The 17898-nt window shown below is 51.0% G+C and overlaps 6 protein-coding genes across 6 annotated transcripts; 3 read left to right on the forward strand and 3 right to left on the reverse strand.

Annotated features, from left to right (window-relative positions):
* Positions 1 to 462: 462 nt before the first annotated feature.
* Positions 463 to 2340, forward strand: Aspvir_008965 (putative C6 transcription factor RosA-like; the record flags this gene model as incomplete). Its single annotated transcript, XM_043272119.1, has 4 exons — positions 463 to 572; positions 624 to 926; positions 980 to 1244; positions 1303 to 2340. The coding sequence occupies 4 exons, from the start codon at positions 463 to 465 to the stop codon at positions 2338 to 2340; spliced, it is 1716 nt and encodes a 571-aa protein (XP_043128054.1).
* A 1856-nt stretch (positions 2341 to 4196) lies between these two features.
* Aspvir_008966 (putative 26S proteasome-associated ubiquitin C-terminal hydrolase) lies at positions 4197 to 5256 on the forward strand (the record flags this gene model as incomplete). Its single annotated transcript, XM_043272120.1, has 3 exons — positions 4197 to 4238; positions 4290 to 4384; positions 4443 to 5256. The coding sequence occupies 3 exons, from the start codon at positions 4197 to 4199 to the stop codon at positions 5254 to 5256; spliced, it is 951 nt and encodes a 316-aa protein (XP_043128055.1).
* Positions 5257 to 5505: 249 nt separating this feature from the next.
* Positions 5506 to 8233, reverse strand: Aspvir_008967 (putative choline kinase; the record flags this gene model as incomplete). Its single annotated transcript, XM_043272121.1, has 5 exons — positions 5506 to 6156; positions 6205 to 6348; positions 6411 to 6930; positions 6995 to 7928; positions 8185 to 8233. The coding sequence occupies 5 exons, from the start codon at positions 8231 to 8233 to the stop codon at positions 5506 to 5508; spliced, it is 2298 nt and encodes a 765-aa protein (XP_043128056.1).
* Positions 8234 to 9647: 1414 nt separating this feature from the next.
* Aspvir_008968 (nonhemolytic phospholipases C family protein) lies at positions 9648 to 11898 on the reverse strand (the record flags this gene model as incomplete). Its single annotated transcript, XM_043272122.1, has 8 exons — positions 9648 to 10202; positions 10254 to 10456; positions 10522 to 10632; positions 10687 to 11073; positions 11129 to 11252; positions 11305 to 11569; positions 11635 to 11666; positions 11776 to 11898. 8 exons carry the CDS (start codon positions 11896 to 11898, stop codon positions 9648 to 9650), a joined length of 1800 nt encoding a protein of 599 aa, XP_043128057.1.
* A 1320-nt stretch (positions 11899 to 13218) lies between these two features.
* On the forward strand, positions 13219 to 14886 carry Aspvir_008969 (uncharacterized protein; the record flags this gene model as incomplete). The annotated part of the gene is made up of 5 exons (XM_043272123.1): positions 13219 to 13545; positions 13592 to 13763; positions 13809 to 13998; positions 14060 to 14468; positions 14524 to 14886. 5 exons carry the CDS (start codon positions 13219 to 13221, stop codon positions 14884 to 14886), a joined length of 1461 nt encoding a protein of 486 aa, XP_043128058.1.
* Positions 14887 to 15584: 698 nt separating this feature from the next.
* Aspvir_008970 (Auxin Efflux Carrier superfamily) lies at positions 15585 to 17521 on the reverse strand (the record flags this gene model as incomplete). Its single annotated transcript, XM_043272124.1, has 4 exons — positions 15585 to 15657; positions 15709 to 16952; positions 17009 to 17175; positions 17233 to 17521. The coding sequence occupies 4 exons, from the start codon at positions 17519 to 17521 to the stop codon at positions 15585 to 15587; spliced, it is 1773 nt and encodes a 590-aa protein (XP_043128059.1).
* Between the last annotated feature and the right edge of the window lie 377 nt (positions 17522 to 17898).

Here is a 17898-nt window from a genome sequence, read left to right on the forward strand (position 1 = left end):
TGTCACTCTCGCTTGATCATCTCCCTCCAAGATCCATCCTCCTTACTCCATACTGGTTCAAAACGCGAACTCGACCCCAAGGGTGTTGCCGTTTTCTCGTATTCTCCACGTGCATCTGCTCTATATCTTCATTCCTCCACCTAGGGCTTGCGGCTCGAGGTTATTTTTGGAGTCTTCTCATTTAACCTTGTCCCGGATCGACTATATACTTCCCCTCCGTCGTTCCATCGGCCTTTATTATCGTCCTTGCTCCAAGCGTCCGACGCCCCAACGCCAGAGCGAGAAGACAAACTTACTTATACTTTATCCATTGTCCATCCCACTTATATTCCTTCCTTTTCACTTGCCATAAATCCTGTCCACTGTACATCATCAGCTGGCTGTCGTTGGTAGCCTCTTCCTAGGTCACCATCCTCAAGCTCAACATCTATACTCTCCCCTCCTCCATCCTCACTAGTTACAATGGCCGGTCCTGGTGGTGGTCCTCCTCGCAAGAGCCATACCAAGTCAAGGAATGGCTGTGCGACATGCAAGAGACGACATATCAGATGCGATGAAACCTTCCCACAATGGTAACGCACGCCGGCTACTGTGTACGCTGTCCGTTGCTAATTCCTGAGTAGTCGAAACTGCACCAAACACAATTGCCGTTGCGACTACATGGATGTTGCTCTCGCACGTGAGCAATCCAACAAGGTCCGCAAAGCCCCCGACCTGCTCATGTCGCCAGAGATCGAGATGGAAATTGAGAACTGGCACGTCACGGGAGTGCCTCCCTTCCCAGAACTGATGCACTACCCTCGAAATGCATGGTACAAGTTGTTCCGGTCAGACTTGCGCTTGATTCATCATATCATCGGACTGTCCATCGATCTTCATCGCCGCGGTTTCGGCGAGTGTACCATCTGGGCTCAGAAGATGCCACTGTAAGGTCTCCTTGATGAGAATGAGCAGGAGCGTTTCTAACGATCTTCATAAGTTTTCTGTCCCTTGCTCTGTCGAACGACTTCGTGATGAGCTCGATCCTGACCCTCTCGGCTTCCCACCTGGCCTGGATCACACGGAATCAGGAGACCAAGCAGCTGGCATATCATCATCGCGGTATCGCAATCAAGGGTCTGCACAAGGCCATTGGGACATTCTCAAAGGAGAACTGTGAGGCCATCCTGGCTTCATCTATTTTGCTCTCCTGGCAAGCATCGGATTGGCAAACATGGGCATCCTTACAGCAAGGTCTTACTACGGTGAGTTGTCATACTAGCCGTATTATCTCGGGGGGCTACGAAAACTAATTGGAACAAGGTCTTGAATGCGATGCACCCAATCTGGAAGCACGAGTCCGAATTGGCTGTGCTTCTCGAGAATCAAAGGTATCTGGGATGCACAAACTCCCCAGTTATGACAGGATACCGCTTTCAGGATGCCGACCTGGCCAGCCTCGACCAGACTATTGTGGCCCTCCAGAGTGTACAGAAGCAGGTCGTTCACAACCACGAGTATTACAGTCGGATTGGAGAGCTGCTCGACTTTGTACGCAACTTTCAGATGGATCTTCTGTCGCAGACACCCGAGCAAGCATTCGAACGGGTCCAACCGTTACGCAGATGGTTGTTCTGGCTCCCCGCCGCCATGCTCCGCGGTGGTGATGCAGATATTGGTGCGCTGGCTATTCTTGCACAGTTTTACGCCGTTGGAGTCGCCTTGGACAGCTTATTTCCTGATATGGGGGGTGCCTACCTGGGCCCGCTGTCAGTCGGACCTGTGGAGGAGATCTACCGGATTGTCGTGACGAGGAGTACAGCAGATCCCTTCAGTCCTGAACTACAACTTGCCATGAGTCTCATGGACCTGCCCCGGCACATCGTTGCTAGGTACAAGAGCCGTCTTCAGTGGTCACCGCGACAATCCCTCGAGCACTGCTCTCCCACACCCCCCAGCCCATATCGCAACTACCACGACTACCGCCTCGCATCTTCATCCTCACCCTCTGCGACCTCGGCCACCTATGCACCTTATACGCCTCCACTTGAATCTCCTCTCCACTCGCCTCCTGCGGTGACGATCGCGAGCTCGCCGTTCGACGCCGCAGGAGCCTATGTGACGGCTCCGATGTCACATACTCTCTACCCGCCATCTCCTCGACTCCTTTCCGAGCCCAGCTCGCTTCAGCATTCCCCTGCTTTTGCACCGCCTTATCTCGAGAACATGCTTTGCGGAGAGATCTCGCGGGCGGATGGAACCCTCGATCTCAGCATCGGACTCTACGACGATACTCATTCGATGCACATTGCCGGGCTGACCGCGACGACGGAAGCCTGGAACGGAACCATCTGCACCTGACCTTTTCTTTTTACTTTCACTTCTCTTCTACACCATTTTTTCGCGGGCCGACTTACGAAAACGCATTTGATTGAGCATGGGCGAATAGAAGGCTACTTCTCTTCTTTTTTTTGTACACTTTTGAGTTTATGGCCGCTTTCTTTTTCTTCAGTCCTGGGATGGACCATTTTGTCGCGATTTGATTTTTCTTGCATATTTGTTGAACCTAAATACCCACATTCGCTACGAATGATTTGTTTGATTTGCAGGACTACTTTATCCAGCATACAGGAGGAAAATGCGGGGAACGAGGATGAAACAAGGAATGGATGGATTTGATACCAAGATAGCAATATACCCTACTCTCGTTTGACTTGATTGGAGCATCGCATACTTTGTTGTTATAAAAATAGGATATGGATTGGATTTATCATACTACAGCAGAGCAAATCCTAAGGAATGATTAGGAGCACGATACATGAATAATTCGAATCCTGGAGGAGATGAAATCAAATCACAAGACTAAGCATGCAAGATGTCGATCTGGAAGTATCCCCATTCCCCAATCCCAGCCCGCACGTGCGGACGGATATTTTTAGAAGCGCACATCGTCAACAGCTATACTTTCATCGTACGACAGTCAACTCACACCTCACCATTCGCTGCTCTAGATCAACTATCAAAACATAAGAGTATTCTCAGGCTGCGCATGAGCCAAGTATCTGCACCTGAACCCAGATTGCGAACTCCTCATTGGAATCATGACCCTACAATAGTCATCCTCTTACAGTCATACTAGGTTAGCTCCACCTAAATTTGGCATCGCGATACCAACCGTCCCCATGTGCTTTGACCCAGATCGTCAATTGCTAATCTTCAGCATTTTATCTGCTTCTTACTGGCTGTCAGAGGTGGAAGGCTAATCTACCCTTTACTGAGATTGGGGGGGCACCTCGTATTCGGTAGATTGGGCCCTGTGTGCGAAACCCTTGCCTCGGAGTCTTGTCACCTTGTGCCAGCCGATGACGATATGGCCTGTCTCTGCAGTCTACACTAGTCAATCTTAGCAGTAACCAGGTGGGTCTATTTGGGGTCTGTCTGCTTTATTTTTGTTTGAATTTGGCGTTTCAGGATTCAACTTTGATATACCTGGTGGATGATGCTAGAGCTGAGGAAGGTGCTATCGGAGTCACCCCGGTCCTGTTCTTTCTTGTTCTATTCTTGGTTCGACTGTGTACTTTTGCGTTTCTACAAAACAGGTACTGATACTGGATTATTTGGTGATGGTCGTTGGGTGACTTCCGGGTACCTGGGCCTCTGTGGAGCTATACTCCGGGAAGCGGGCAGTCTCCCACTGAGCAGTGGTGCTCTCATTGAAGGTATATCGATATACTTGACTCTCATGTAGGCTTGAGCAGATAGCCTGTCCTTCTTAAGGTGATGAGCGATGCTCTATCATAGTGCTCTGTAAAAAATATGCAGGTAGGTGTCCGGCTTGGAGCATCATCCTGTGAAGTAGAGGAAGCCATGCATATCGGTTAGAAACAACTATCTACCTGTGCTACAGTCATGGACGACTTTCATCATATCAATGACTGCGTCGTGAGGCAGTAAGTCGGTTGCATCGCAGCAAGTCGAGTGCCAAGAGAAGAATTGGAGCTTGTTTGCATCCCAGCCAAACATGCCTCTTTGGGCTACCTTACGTAGGACCTGTATCCTTTCGCAGCTCCAAAAGTGACAATCGACCATCTATCATATCTTCACTCGATTTTCAAAACAGCTCCATCTCTATTTGCTGGTCATTCTAAAACAGTGACCGCTACTCAGATCGTTACCTACATCCCCCATTCAGTCCCCGGGTTACCTGATTCTCTGACATGGCCGACGGCGGAGGCTGGAGCACGATTGAGTCGGATGAGGTATGTTCAACTCCTTCTCCCCGAACATAAACCTCAGTCTAACGCGTCCAGGGCGTCTTCACCTCTCTGATCGAGAACCTCGGCGTCCAAGACGTCCAATTCGAGGAACTCATCTCCCTCGACGCAGACACAATCCGCTCCCTCAGGTAACCATGCCACTCCTCCCCATGAACAACCAGCCAAACACTAACGACCCACGACCAGCCCCGTCTACGGCGTCATCTTCCTCTTCAAATGGATCCGCGAACCCCCCTCAACAACCACCACCCAACCCCTCGACGGCACCTACGTCACCTCCCTCCCCGAGAACCTCTTCTTCGCCGCCCAAACCATCCAAAACGCCTGCGGCACCCAGGCCATCCTCTCCGTCATCCTAAACCAGGACGCCCCCTCCTCAACCCCCTACCCCATCCACATCGGCCCGGAGCTCCGCTCCTTCAAGGACTTCACCACAGGCTTCCCGCCAGACCTCCGCGGCGAGGCCCTCTCCAACTCGGAGATCATCCGCACCGCGCACAACGCCTTCGCGCGTGCCTCGCCCTTCGTCGATGAGACTGTGCGCACGGCCCAGGACGAGGAGGCGGATGTCTACCATTTCATTGCGTATACGCCCGTCAACGGGGTGCTGTATGAGCTTGATGGGTTGCAGCCGTATCCGATTAGCCATGGCGAGTGCGATGCCGAGACGTTCCCCGAAAAGGTGATTGAGGTTTTGCAGAGGCGTATTGCGCGGTATCCTGAGGGGGAGACGCGGTTTAACCTTATGGCGGTGGTGAGGGATTTGAGGGTCCGCGCCCGGGAGACGGGGGATGTGGAGCTGTTGGAGCGGGAGGCGAGGAAGAGGCGCGCGTGGGCGTGGGAGAATACCCTGCGCCGGTGGAATTTTGTAGGGTTTATCGGGGAGATGATTAAGGGGGTGGTGGGGATGAAGGAGAAGGAGGGGCCTGGGTCGTATGAGGCGTGGGTGGAGAACGCGAAGCAGGAGACTCAGAAGAGATTGTTGAGTCGGAGAGGTTAACCATGAATGATGATTATTGCATGGTCGACGGGTGGTGCTGGTGCTACATGATGGTCTCACGAGCGGATTTGAGGATACAAGCACCATTGATACAGAAGCTAGCCGTCACAAAAAGAACGCTATGTACAGGTACATTGAAACATGAACAAGTCAACCGTGCAGTACCGCCGAAGAACCATGTAGCTTCGTATCATCAGTCATCAGTCGTCATAATTAGCGAGAACAAAAATCCACTCCCTCCACCCAAGTCTAATACTCGATCATGCGAGATTTGATATGCTCCACCATCTGAGGCGGAAGCTCATCCTCCCGGACCAAATTCAGCGAGAGTAGATCCGCCCAGAAAAACATCGCTCGATCCTGCGCGTAGGCAAGATAGTCGAACTCGTCCGCCTCGTCCACGTCCGCGTCGACTGGGGGTTGCGCTGGCGGCTCGGCAACTGTCACTGCTGACCCGTTCGAATCACTGCTGTGACCGTTCCCATTAGACGCTTTCGCCGCTGTGGCAGCCACAATCCCCTCCTCCATACCGGGTACCTTGGCCTGTACAATCCCCCAGGCAACCCACTGAGCAGAGTTGAACACGCGCCAGATTCTCGTCTGCTTCATCAGGAATTGAAGCTCGGCCTCCAGGTTATCTTCCTGTGACTTTTCGACCTCCAACTGGCCCTGGAGGTCTGCTTCTGTGGTCGAGTCGAGGTCCAGAGGCGCTAATGAGGTCATGGTCGCCGAGTTTCCTCGCATGAGGGGAGTGATGGACGGAGAAGCGGACGACCGCACTCCTGGTCTATGGGTCAGATACGAGGCGATGAACATGCGTTGCTGCTCGGGTGTTGGATAGTGGCGGTTGTTGCACGCCCAGGCTCTCTCAGGATCGTGATAGTTATAACACCACTCGCTCTGCATTGAGTCAGCTGAGGCCTTTCAACGTCGTCGGTTTACACTCACAAAATGGTTCGCAAACTCGAACCCCGGGGTATTTGCCGAAGCATACTCAAAGTCAATGACTACTAGTTGCTTGTGCTTGTTTTCAGGCAAAAGAAGCGGCGATTCGGAGCTGGGTTCCATTCGAAGCAGATTGCCATATTGAGTCTGACCCGGTTAGTGAATGAACAATCGGAGACACAATGCAAATGCCGAGAGGAATGACATACATCATTGTGGGCAAAAACCAACTGCCGCTTGATCTCATTAATCCCTCCGCAGCTGGATACAAGCCATTTCCGGTAGTTTTCGACGGCCTTTCTGAAGATGGGCCATGGAACACCACAAACAAAACCGCGACGGCGCCAAGGTTCCGAAGCTGCCTTGGCCTCGTTGTGCTCAGGCTGAATTTCCATGTCCAGCCAGTTGATGACTTGCTCGCAGCGATCAACCCACTTGTCCCAGTTCTTGAAGACCACCGGCCCGCCTTCCCTCTCCTCTTCAAGCAGTTCGATCCCTTCGTGCAGCTCGCGCATACGTTTCGCAATCTGTTTCATGGTCTCAGGAACACGCAAGTCCTTGGGCGTAAGTGGACGCGCTTCGAAAAACTCCTCGAATCGACCGTTGTTGAACGTCCCCAGTACCTTGGGCCCGATGTTCTTCCGGCCTAAGCGGCGAAGAATCTGCAGCTCGTTCTCTCTGTCAATCAAGTGATCCACTTGCGGACCATAGATACGCAATAGAAGCTTCCTACGCGAATCGTATTAGCACTTATCGCCAGGTAAGGTAAAGGTAGAAGTGACAGGAGACTTACGGCGGTGGCCTTCGGGGAACAAGAGAATAAGATCCATCTTCGCCCTTGGGCGGAGGAAGTGATTTTGGTGGATTGACCACATACACAGCGTTGGTCAAGGCACCACTCAATCTGATTACCTCGATCTCGCCAGCAAGCTCCTGAGGGAACTTTCGCCAGCCTTTGAGTTGTAGCGTAATGGCAAGGCGAACAATCTCGTTCTTGAACGTCGACCAAGCTTCCCTATCCTTCGATCGTCGATCGTCTGCCCTGGTATCACCGTCTTTATCGTCTTCCTCGGCGGTCCCGCCTGTGTATGCGAGCGTCTTGGAATTGTCAAGTACTGCATCAACAGCGGGAGCTGCCGAATCGAGATCATACTGATCGGATTCGGATGCAGAGCCTCTCCGCAGACCCTTGATGCGGGAACGCTTGCGGGTTGGTCCCCATAGAGGATAGACCGACGAGGAGCCCTCAATGCGAGAAGCTGCGTACCGAAGGAGGATCTTTTCGAGCCTGTCGAGCGCAAACGCACTCTCGGAGTCGTGAGATGCGGTCTTATCCAGGATCTCATCGTAGTAATCGTCATCGGCGTCACTTTCGACACCCTCGCCTGTCCCTTTCAACTTCAACCGGCGCGTTTTTTGTTTCGCCTTTTCTTGCTGGAGCCACTCATATACCTGGTTAAATAGGCCACCATGAGAGTTCTCTTCGCTGATCTTCGCGCCTTGCTCTTTCTCACACTGGCTCCGAGATTCACTTATGACGCTGGGTGTCTGCGATGTATGATGCAATGGGGTTCGAGCCGTGGGTTTCTTAGCCCCTGGCGCGCGGTGCTGCTTGGAAGGACTCCCTTCAGCCGCCGCTATTGCTGGGCTTGCATGCCCTTTCTCAGTGAGTATCTTCTGAAAAGGAGAGATATTAAGGCCAGTTCCTAAAATTGGCTTCATCCCTTCTAAAAATTGGTCAGATTCCATCATATTCCCTAATCAAGGTACGGGCAGAGCAAGGAATATTGGCGGTAGATGCATGGAGGTAATTCATAAAAGCTGCTTTGGATAGAAAGTCGTCATGTGATTCGGGAACGGATAAGCCTCGACGGACCAGAAGTACTACTGAGTACCAACTACGAACGGAAAGCCAATTGACAACAATAATAAAAGACGTTTATCGGGTTAAAAAATAAATCATACGCAAGACAGGACACCTACCTTCAGTTCCCAGACCAGAGCCGCCGCGTGGGTCGGCGAAGGAGGGCATGTCCGACAGTTCCAGGAGGTGGTCGAGAACCCCAGCTCTCGAAAAGACAGGATGTTGATGAAATGACCAACAAGAAGTTTGAGAGAGCTGTCACATACAGACAGGAGGCCGGCGACACTCTTGTTTTGGGGGGGGATTGGTACGAAGATCCTCGAAAAGTATACTCTTGAGGTTCAAGCAACGTCGGAATGCAGTTTGACCAAGAGTAGAGACACTCGCGAATCACCCGCTGGATAGACAGAGAAGGCCAGAGAAGAGTTGGGAAGAAAGAGAACAATAATAGCGGTCAAGTGGGGAGCCGACAAGAGAAGAGACACGGTTTGATCTTTGGAAGCGGTCGGGAATTATGATCATTCCCAATCCGCAGAGTGGATTCTCCTGGTGGGAACCACTTTTTAGAGAAACGGAATCCCTGCTTGAGAATCCTAGACTGAAGATCTAGATTGCTTGAGCAGACCAAATATGAACAGATTGCGACAGATTGAGAAATAATATGGAGGGAGAAAAGAGAAATGGTGACGAAATCTGGTTGGGAAGAGGGAAAAGGGAGTGGCGAAAATCCGTCCAAAAGTCGCTTATCAGGCCAAAATAGACTGTGGCCTCAGGTGACTACTTCCCCTTTCCAGGTACCTCGTGAGACAGTCTCCAGGAGTCCATCGTCTAGACTTGCCTTCCGGAAAGCAAACGAATGGCTTCTGCAACGCCAATGCTGGCTTAGTCCAGAGCCAGTGGCTTGCAAGAGACAATTGCACATTGGCCTAGCGTGTTGCACACCCGTGATTTGTTTCCCAGAAGCAGGTATCATTAACCTTCAGCAGGCGTCAGATAAGGACAACGTCAAGATAGAGATAACCTAGCTGTCCGTTATCTCGGATGCTTCCAATGATCTGCAATGCAGATACTGGTAAGCCTAGCAGTATTACCGAATGATTCTGACTGGCGCATTGGGGCTCGTTGCTCTGGGACTCCGGAATCAAATCTCCATAGGGAGGAAAAATAAGCCTTGGCCCCGCAATCAGTTGGTTACGTGAGCAGTCTTAAAACAATCCAGTTGTTCATTATTCGTCCATAATCATACTGAGATTTGTCGCATGGGGTTTTGCTTCTGTACGAAAAGCCATAGCAAATGACTGAGCTGCTTGGGAACATCTGGCGTGGTAAGGACAAGTGGTTGTCAACAGAAGGACAGACAGAGTGAGGGGAAACAAGGGATTATATACGTTCGTGGCCTGAAAAATAACATTCCTGGCTTGCAAGGCCGCCAAGCCAAAATCACGTTCCTTTTATGGCGCAATTACGACTCCAATCACAACGATACAGATAAGTGCATAGGTAGTAGTGAACGTTATTCTCATTCGTCCCAATGCTGTGTACTGCAGGTCTCTGAGCTACTCATGAACCCTTCATGCCAATTCTAGTTGTGGTAAGTTACACTCCACACCTTGAAGCCTGACTTTCCTCCTAACCCGACCTCTTTTGATCCAGCAGCATACTCCAACGCGTAGCCTTGACCATTGCCGCGGAAGGTGATCTTAATTTGAGCCGCCTGGTCACTGCAGTTGGCTGGTAGAAGGGTACCGCGTGGCCCCAACCATTTACCATCCAGAGCACTGGAGATCAGGAAAAGCCCGCTCTCCTCGCCATTCGAATAGTGGATCACCCATCGCTGTTTCTTATCACTGTGATCGGGAACGGCGGGACTTATGCTCAGTTGAGTGGCATTGCCGGCGTTTGTGAGTGCATGACCAGCTTTTTCAAAAACCAGGTAACGACCTTCGGTCAAGTAACCAACGCATTCCTTGTATCCGTCCTCGAACCACAAGGCTTCAGACGTGTCATTCTGCTGTCCGTACGGGACAGGCGGTCGTTGAACCGGATATTTGGCTTGGCAATTGGATGTCCCGACATACGAGTTGCCGACCATGGCGGGCGCATCGGCATTTGGAATATGAGGGATACTGTAATCAGGCTATGAAACCGTCAGTGATATTACCGAAGCAGATTGCACTCCCAGGCCTACATGATGCAAATCCAAAGCATTGACAAGGTTGGACATATGTTCCCGACGCCAGTGCACCATCTGGTCGGTCTGAATGTTCTTGTATCCACGAGCGGTCAGCCATTGTTCCAAGAACAGGATCTGTGAGTTGTGGTCTGCTCGCTCGGTGAACACACGGCCGCCCCTGGTCCAGGGAGACACCATATAGAAGGGCACTCGAACACCTATCGAGGTAGTAATCGTCAGTATGGCCCAGGTTACAATGACACAAGGAGAATCTCCAGCGCACCGGGTCCGACAAAGATCTGTCCGAATTTGCCGTACGGGTCCTCCATCCATTCTCCTGGAGTACCTTCGGGGGAGTGGAAGGGTACGACATGGTCTCCAAAGCCGCCAGACTCTAACGACTGCGTCAATGTCAACCCTTATGATCGAGCGGCTCATGTTTTCATACCATCGTAGCTGACGATCAGCAGTGTGGAGTTATACTTGGGGCTGTTCACGACCGAGTCGACCACCTTCTTTTGAAGCCATGCTCCGTCCTTTGGCATGTACGGGGGATGCTCGGACAGCTCTGCAGGACCAACGATGAAACTGATTTCTGGGAGTGTTCCGTTCGCGGCTGCTTCATAGAACGCCTCCAGTCCTAAGTACGCTATGCCTTTTTGCGCCAGAGACGAGGAAGCGGAAGCTTTCTGATACTGCTCAAACCAGGCCAGAGGGTTGTCGTCAAAGTTGTTATCATCCTGATACACTTGCCAAGAGACACCCGCATCTTCATAAAACTCGAAGATGGTCTTCCACTTGAGAGGATAACAGTTGATATTGTCCTTGTCGCAGCCTGTCGAACCGATCTCGTCAATTTGAGGAACAGCACTTATGGTCATACTTCTTACCGGGAGTCTCGTTATTGTCCAAATAAGGACCACCCTGGTCAGGGCTCTGCGGACTCCCAGGTATATTTACGGAGCCACTGACCAATGTGGCACGGTTCGGGTTGGTGGATGTGATCTGAGCTTCCTGAATTGGTGTCAATACTTGGTGGAGTGTACCTGCGAAGAAGAGTTCGAACCTGATACATGTCACCTGCCGTCCAGCCCTCAGCAATCGCAAAGTGAACAGGGATGTCGCTCCTCTTGAGGTATCCCCAGCTCCATGGCGTATTGTTACGGGCCCAATGATTGTTCAGGCCATGATTCAGAGCGGCCTGGTTATCAGTATAACCATTATCTCCCGCTACCATGCACTGGATTGCATCGGGCCAAGATCCACCTCGATAGCCTAGATACCAAGGAAGGAGGGTTTTGGCGTTAGTGGACATGCTGGGGTCGACTTGCCTGGAGAAACATGCGTCAGCTATTTTCTTGCCAGTGACAGCCCTTGATCAACTTGTGATACTCACTGATACCAGACAGGTAAACCGTCTGGGTTGACCTGCACGTTAGGGTCATTGAACCCCCGGACTCCTGCCATCGTGCCAAAGTATGTTTATCAATGAGCGCTTTGCCCCAGAATGTGGATCTAGCTGCCAAGAAGAACATACGTTGTTCCATGACCTGTTTTCCTGCATGAAAATAACAACATGCTCAATGTCCTTCAAAGAGCCGGCAATGGCAGGCCGACTCAAGAAGAGCACGGCCAGGGCAGCACCAGTGACTAGCGACATTTTCGCCCTCAGTGTTCAGCTCAGAACTCAGGGCTGAACAAGCCAAAGTGACCAGCGAGAAAGCAATGAGGACTTGCTACCAATTGCCGGGCGAAGGATCAATTTATCCGATCTTTGTGCCTCAGTTGAGCGATCTTTTAGCAACGTCTGTATACATTACCGTTGCATCCTGAACTTACAGAGGTTACAATCTTGCATATGTTACTCAATTCCAGAGGCCGAGGGATCATAAAGCAACCAAACGTGGTAAACATTTGAAACATTCGAAATTACATGCGACATTCACCGAATGTGATTTGATCATCACGTAGATGTTGGCAACTAGCACGGCGCCTTTTTAGCTTGATTTCCCAACAAGGTTGCAACCAGTATTGAGGAAACATTGACAGGCTTGCAGCAGACGATAAGCGATGCATGGGTGGAGATGAAGTTTTGGTTCGCTTCCATCAAACGTCCCATAACGCGTTCCTCGCTAGCACGTGTGGCATGTCGTAGTTCCTGCTGGATGCCTGAGGATGGAACCACCCCTTGAGGAAAATGGAGATCAACATGATGCAATGTAACCCCTCGTCTGTTGCCGAGATGAGGGGAAACCGCAACATAGTTTCATATGGCGCATTGGAGAAGCAAATTGTTCTCAAATGAACGATTCCTCTAAAATTGAAAGACGATGGGGGAGCTGCGCGATTGTTGCGGAGAGACCTCCTTGAGCAAGGACCACGTAGAGTCGGAAGAGCTATTACCGGTGTCTCAGCGATATGAGAGATCTTGTGATGAATACACATCGACGAAACCAAAGAATTGGTCCTATGGATTAGTGCTGTGGCCATTGGCTGCATGTGTCTTGATCGCGCTAGCATATCTCCAGCAAATCTCCACGCCGAACACTTGGGTTTCGTTACCAGGCCTATCACAGACCCATGGCCATCCAAAACTAAGTGATCCCGATGCATTGCGTCCGATGATAAAGCTTCATCCTGAGGATCACATACACCGTGAAGCGGCGACGCAGCATCTTGAGTGGGTGGTCACTTCAAACTACTTACGTCCTGACGGGGTCCTTAAACAAGTCTATTGCATCAATGGTGAAGATCTATTGCCTTGCCACACCGGAACCGTTTTGCTGATGATAATATGACAGGGCTATTCCCTGGTCCAACGATCGAAGCTCGCTCGGGCGATACTCTCGTCATAACCCTCGTTAACAGACTTGAACATGAGTCGATCTCCATCCATTGGCATGGTTTGCATGTGCAAAGTAAGTGCTTCAGTTGATCCAGTGGCTTGTCGTACCCAATCACCAATTATCTTCCAGGCTCAATGGACGGTGCGGTTGGAGTCTCGCAATGTCCAATCGCTCCAGGGTCCAAATTCATCTATAACCTCACTGTTCCTGAGAACCAGAGCGGGTCGTTTTGGTACCATGCTCATTCCGGTGTGGCCAGAGCAGATGGGCTTTATGGAGGCTTTGTAGTACACGCGCCCTCCCTAAATCTTACAGTCGGTGACCACGTAGCCGAAGAGGAGAAAGCAAATCATCAAGACGTCTACGGCAAGGACTTATTGCTTCTAATTAGTGACTGGTATCATCAACCAGCTTCTCAAGTTCTAGACTGGTATATGCGCGCTGGATCTTTTGGCAACGAGGTTAGTAGGCCAAATAGGTCTGGTTGCCGTGCTAACGGCAACACAGCCGGTCCCAGACTCGCTATTAATCAATGGCGTGGGCCATTTCAACTGCTCCATGGCCGTACCTGCACGACCGGTGGACTGCGTCGAGCATTATATCGATTTGTCTTATCTGGATTTTGACGGTGGCTCGCCCTACAGAATACGGGTGGTCAACACAGGGCAGGTGGAGAAGCGTCTCTCTTTGGTCAGATGCTAACCTACCACCAGGTCCTTGACAGGCTTTACGCTGAGTTTCGCCGACAGCGTTTTCGATCTTATTCAACTCGATAGCAACGATGTCGAACCCCAGTCACAAGCCAGTTCAGCCGGGGTGCTCTACCCCGGACAACGTATGGACGCAATCCTTATGCCTTCATCGGGACGTGCCACACATGAACAGAAATCCATGACTATCAAACTGGATGAGGAGTAAGCCCAGACCCGATATCGATATCCCAGGATATACAACAGGACCTAACCAAAATTTCAGCAACCTCAGATACCTCAATCCAGCTCTGAGTGCAGAGCAGACCTTTCCCATCGCGACAGACAAGACCACCAGCCCACAGGCAGACAGGTCCAACTCCAAGCTGTATCCCAAACTCAATCTCGAGACTGTCCCGTCTTCACGAACCATCCTTTCCTCACTCCCCAAGCACGCCAACCAGACTCACGTCGTATACACCAAGATCCAGAAACTCTCCAAAAACCACAACGTCCCTTACGCCTTCTTCAACCGCACCTCGTGGAAACCGCAAAGCAGCCCTCCAACACCCCTCCTCTACCTACCCCGCGACAAATGGGACGAAAACCAACTCTCTATCGCTACAGGGCTCGACCCGGTGTGGGTAGACCTGGTGGTGAATAATCTCGACGAAGGACCTCACCCTTTTCACCTTGTATGACTCCCCTCCCATCCCAGTTCCACGACAGAACAGAAGCTGACGATCGCAGCACGGCCACCACTTCTACGTTCTACAAGTCTATAAAGCTCCCATAGGCTGGGGCTCCTATAACCCCTTCACCGACGCGCATCCGCCAGGTCTAGAGCCTGTCGACAGTGCCGATGCCGCTGACAACGGGTCCGGGGACGGTTCACCATACGACCTCTCCCGCGCGGTACTGCGTGACACGGTCCAGATCCCCAGCCGCGGGTATGCGGTTCTACGCTTCCGGGCAGAGAATCCAGGGGTGTGGTTGTTCCATTGCCATATTGTGTGGCATTTGGCGAATGGCATGGCGATGGTGGTGGACGTTATGCATGACGAAACAGTAGATGGTGTTTTCTCGGGTGGGCAGGAGTGTACAGCTTTATAGAAGTATGCATGATTAGTACGTAACTGTTGAGATCCACTGCGAAAGACACCTTCCCCGTTCGCAAAGCGATAGAGCAGCAGGTCGCCGATGGAATTGATTCCTTGAAGAGTTTCATTTGCGGCTGCTTATAACCCTTACCAGAATACAATAAATGGAACTTTCCAAGTCAGCAGAAGGGGGGATCAGGCAAAAGTTCGATGGTTTCCTCCCCAGTGCTCGGATGAAATCCCAATGCTTCAATGCTTTCTCGTCAGGGCTTGCTTTGTGGGTTCCGCATTTGCATGACTCTCTGCTCTATCAAAGGATTTCTTCGCTTTAAGGGGAAATTCGACTGGTATAGTGCTTCATTGCCTTATCGTGTCATGAAATGAATCGGTTGGCAGGGTAATGATTGCCAGAAGTGATGAGATCAGACATGCAAATCTCTGTAGCAGAGAAGTGTACAGCTATGTAGAGTAGGCTTGAAGAAGCATCTGAGGTGCAAAGAGCCAGCTTTTGATGAAGCTCACTAAGAAATTTACCTAGCCATCCGATATTGGCATCACCTGCCCATCTCCCATTCTGCGTAATCAGACAAAACCGTGAAGCGACCGCCTGTCGATGATAAGACATCGAAAGAAAGAAACAGATCATAACACCAGACACCAGGCCGTAAGAATAGCACATAAAACTACACTAATCGTAATCATAGAACCCATTTAGGTAGAAGCGGAAGCCCACTCAACGACCTCCAACGCACACATGACAAGTATGAGAGTCGAAGGGAGAATCCTAGGATCTGTTAGTGCGTGAATCTTGAGCTTGAGCATGCAAGCAACTTACCAAACAACATAGCTCTGGAATAGAAGCTTCGACATGGCAGAGACGTATACATTATTGATCTGGCAAATCTGTGCCAGTTGCAGAGCGGATGGAGCTCCGGTAAGCAAGAAGCAGACGATTATGAAGACCGGATCGCCCAGGATACTAATAGGGACGTGTTTAGCGAGCAGAGCAAGGAGAGGGGCCATGATCAAGGTTGGGAGGAGCATTCGTGCCACGAGGGAGGCAATAATGAGCTTCTTCTCTTCCTTGGGATGCCCAATGTCTTCGAGCGCTTCTCGGGACAAAGTGTTTCGTGCAAGGTTGGCTCCTAGGACGACCAGGATCAAGGGTACAGCAACTTGAGCATTCTGGTTGATAGCTCGAGTGACCGAATTGTTCACGAAAGTATCCTCGTCGAAGAACAAGTGCTGTAGGGACGGCACGGATGCCACGATAATCGACACAAGCATAGCCCACAGAGGAGGATTCATGAAGTCCCATAGGCCATGGAGAAACCCTTTAATGCCGCGAGCACAAAGAGACACGGGTTTCTGTACACTGCTCGGAAGTCGACTGTACACTGCGTTTGTGCTTCTCTCCCAGCCGCTCGCGATACAGGTTGTCATGCGACTACGGCGTTGCCCCAGATACTCCTTGACTCGTGTGAACGCTCCCTGTTTGTGCTGGTGGCCTTCATGCGACAACTCAACGTTCGGAAACAATAGGATGTGGCCTCCAGTACTTTGGCGCGGAAGGAATGGTCCGCTGGGGGGAGGCCCGATCAGGGAAGGGTGGTGATCTGATTCATCGTGCACTTGGCCATGAGTGGATAGCTTCGTATAGGAATACGTCTGAGCTGTCACGGGGGTCTGTTCACCGGACCTGAACTCCTCTGTGTCGCCGGAAGAGCCCCCTGCACGGTTGGTAAGGCTATCGGAGCTTCGTGTTCTGATGAGTGGCTCATCTGGGTCCGTCTGGTTCGGGTTGTCGCTGTAGCATTCCTGCCCTTGCTCAATTCGGGTCGCACCATCTTCCCTATCTGCCTCTTCCAGGTATCGTTCCTTCGGAGCAAGAAGAACATGGTAGCCCCAACTCCAGCGCACGAGCTGACCTAATTGCTGAAATATGAGGAGGTATAGAATTCCACGGGCAGCCACTTCGTCATCGTTGTCATTAGGGACCTTGCTCCAGTGAAGGCCTTTTAGGGTCTGCGAAAGTGACATGACAAGGGATATAGGTAGGGAATTCGAGTTGCCGAAGACCTGTTAATAAAGAAGATTAGATAGGCAATGTAGTGAGAAGATTTCGGAATACGTACAGCCATTGCCGCCACAAAATTGGCCTGTCGTTTTCCGAAACGGAGACATCGCGATATAATCCAAGCACAGGAATAAGAGACGGAGATCTGAACGACGAAGATAAACGGGATGATGGCAAGGTCGGTGAGTTTCTCCGCCGTTAGTTGAGAACCAAGTTTGATGAAGACTACACGATATTAGCTTCAAGATCATCCACTGGAGACAACAAGAAAGAGCTACATACTCAGACATGGGGTAAACAGCATGACATTGAGGTTGGCGACCAACTTCTGAGCTTCTGCATCGAACATGCCCTGTCTGGCAACTATGTAACCGGGCAAGCTGACACACACTACCTCCAACACAGCTTCAAAAACCAGAAGGACGAGGTGGAAGAATGAAGGATGGCTCGAATGGCCGCCATCCTGAAGGACCCCAGGATTCATGATCTCCGATTGCATTTGAGTCACGAACTGGCGAGGAACTAAGGTATTGACATTCTGAAGCGATTTGGGAGACGTAAAAATGGCCATGGACCAGAGAAGTTATTGATTAGAACCACCCGACAGAGAGGATGAGTGAAGGATGTTTGGTGGCGGAAAGCCGACGGGTGATGTCGTCGATGAGAGTTCCTGATTATTATTTAAGGTTCGCGCTGGTGTTCGGAAAGTGAGCGGCGGTCGGCCTTTCGGGTTCAACTGGAGTCGGGAGAATGTGGAAATTCCAGCGTGAGAAGAGCGGGACCAGGTGAAAAATATTATACACAGTTGTAGTGACAGTGGAATATTGAAGACGAGGATGAGACGAGATGGGATGGGAAACTCATGATACCTAGTTATCTACAGGTCAGTGGCAGTGCTGGATCGCCCAGAGACAGAGCTGAGGAAGGGAGTGTTAGCGCCGAGAAACC

The sequence above is a fragment of the Aspergillus viridinutans genome, assembly GCF_018404265.1.
Source record: "Aspergillus viridinutans IFM 47045 DNA, scaffold_7, whole genome shotgun sequence".
NCBI lineage: Eukaryota > Fungi > Ascomycota > Eurotiomycetes > Eurotiales > Aspergillaceae > Aspergillus > Aspergillus viridinutans.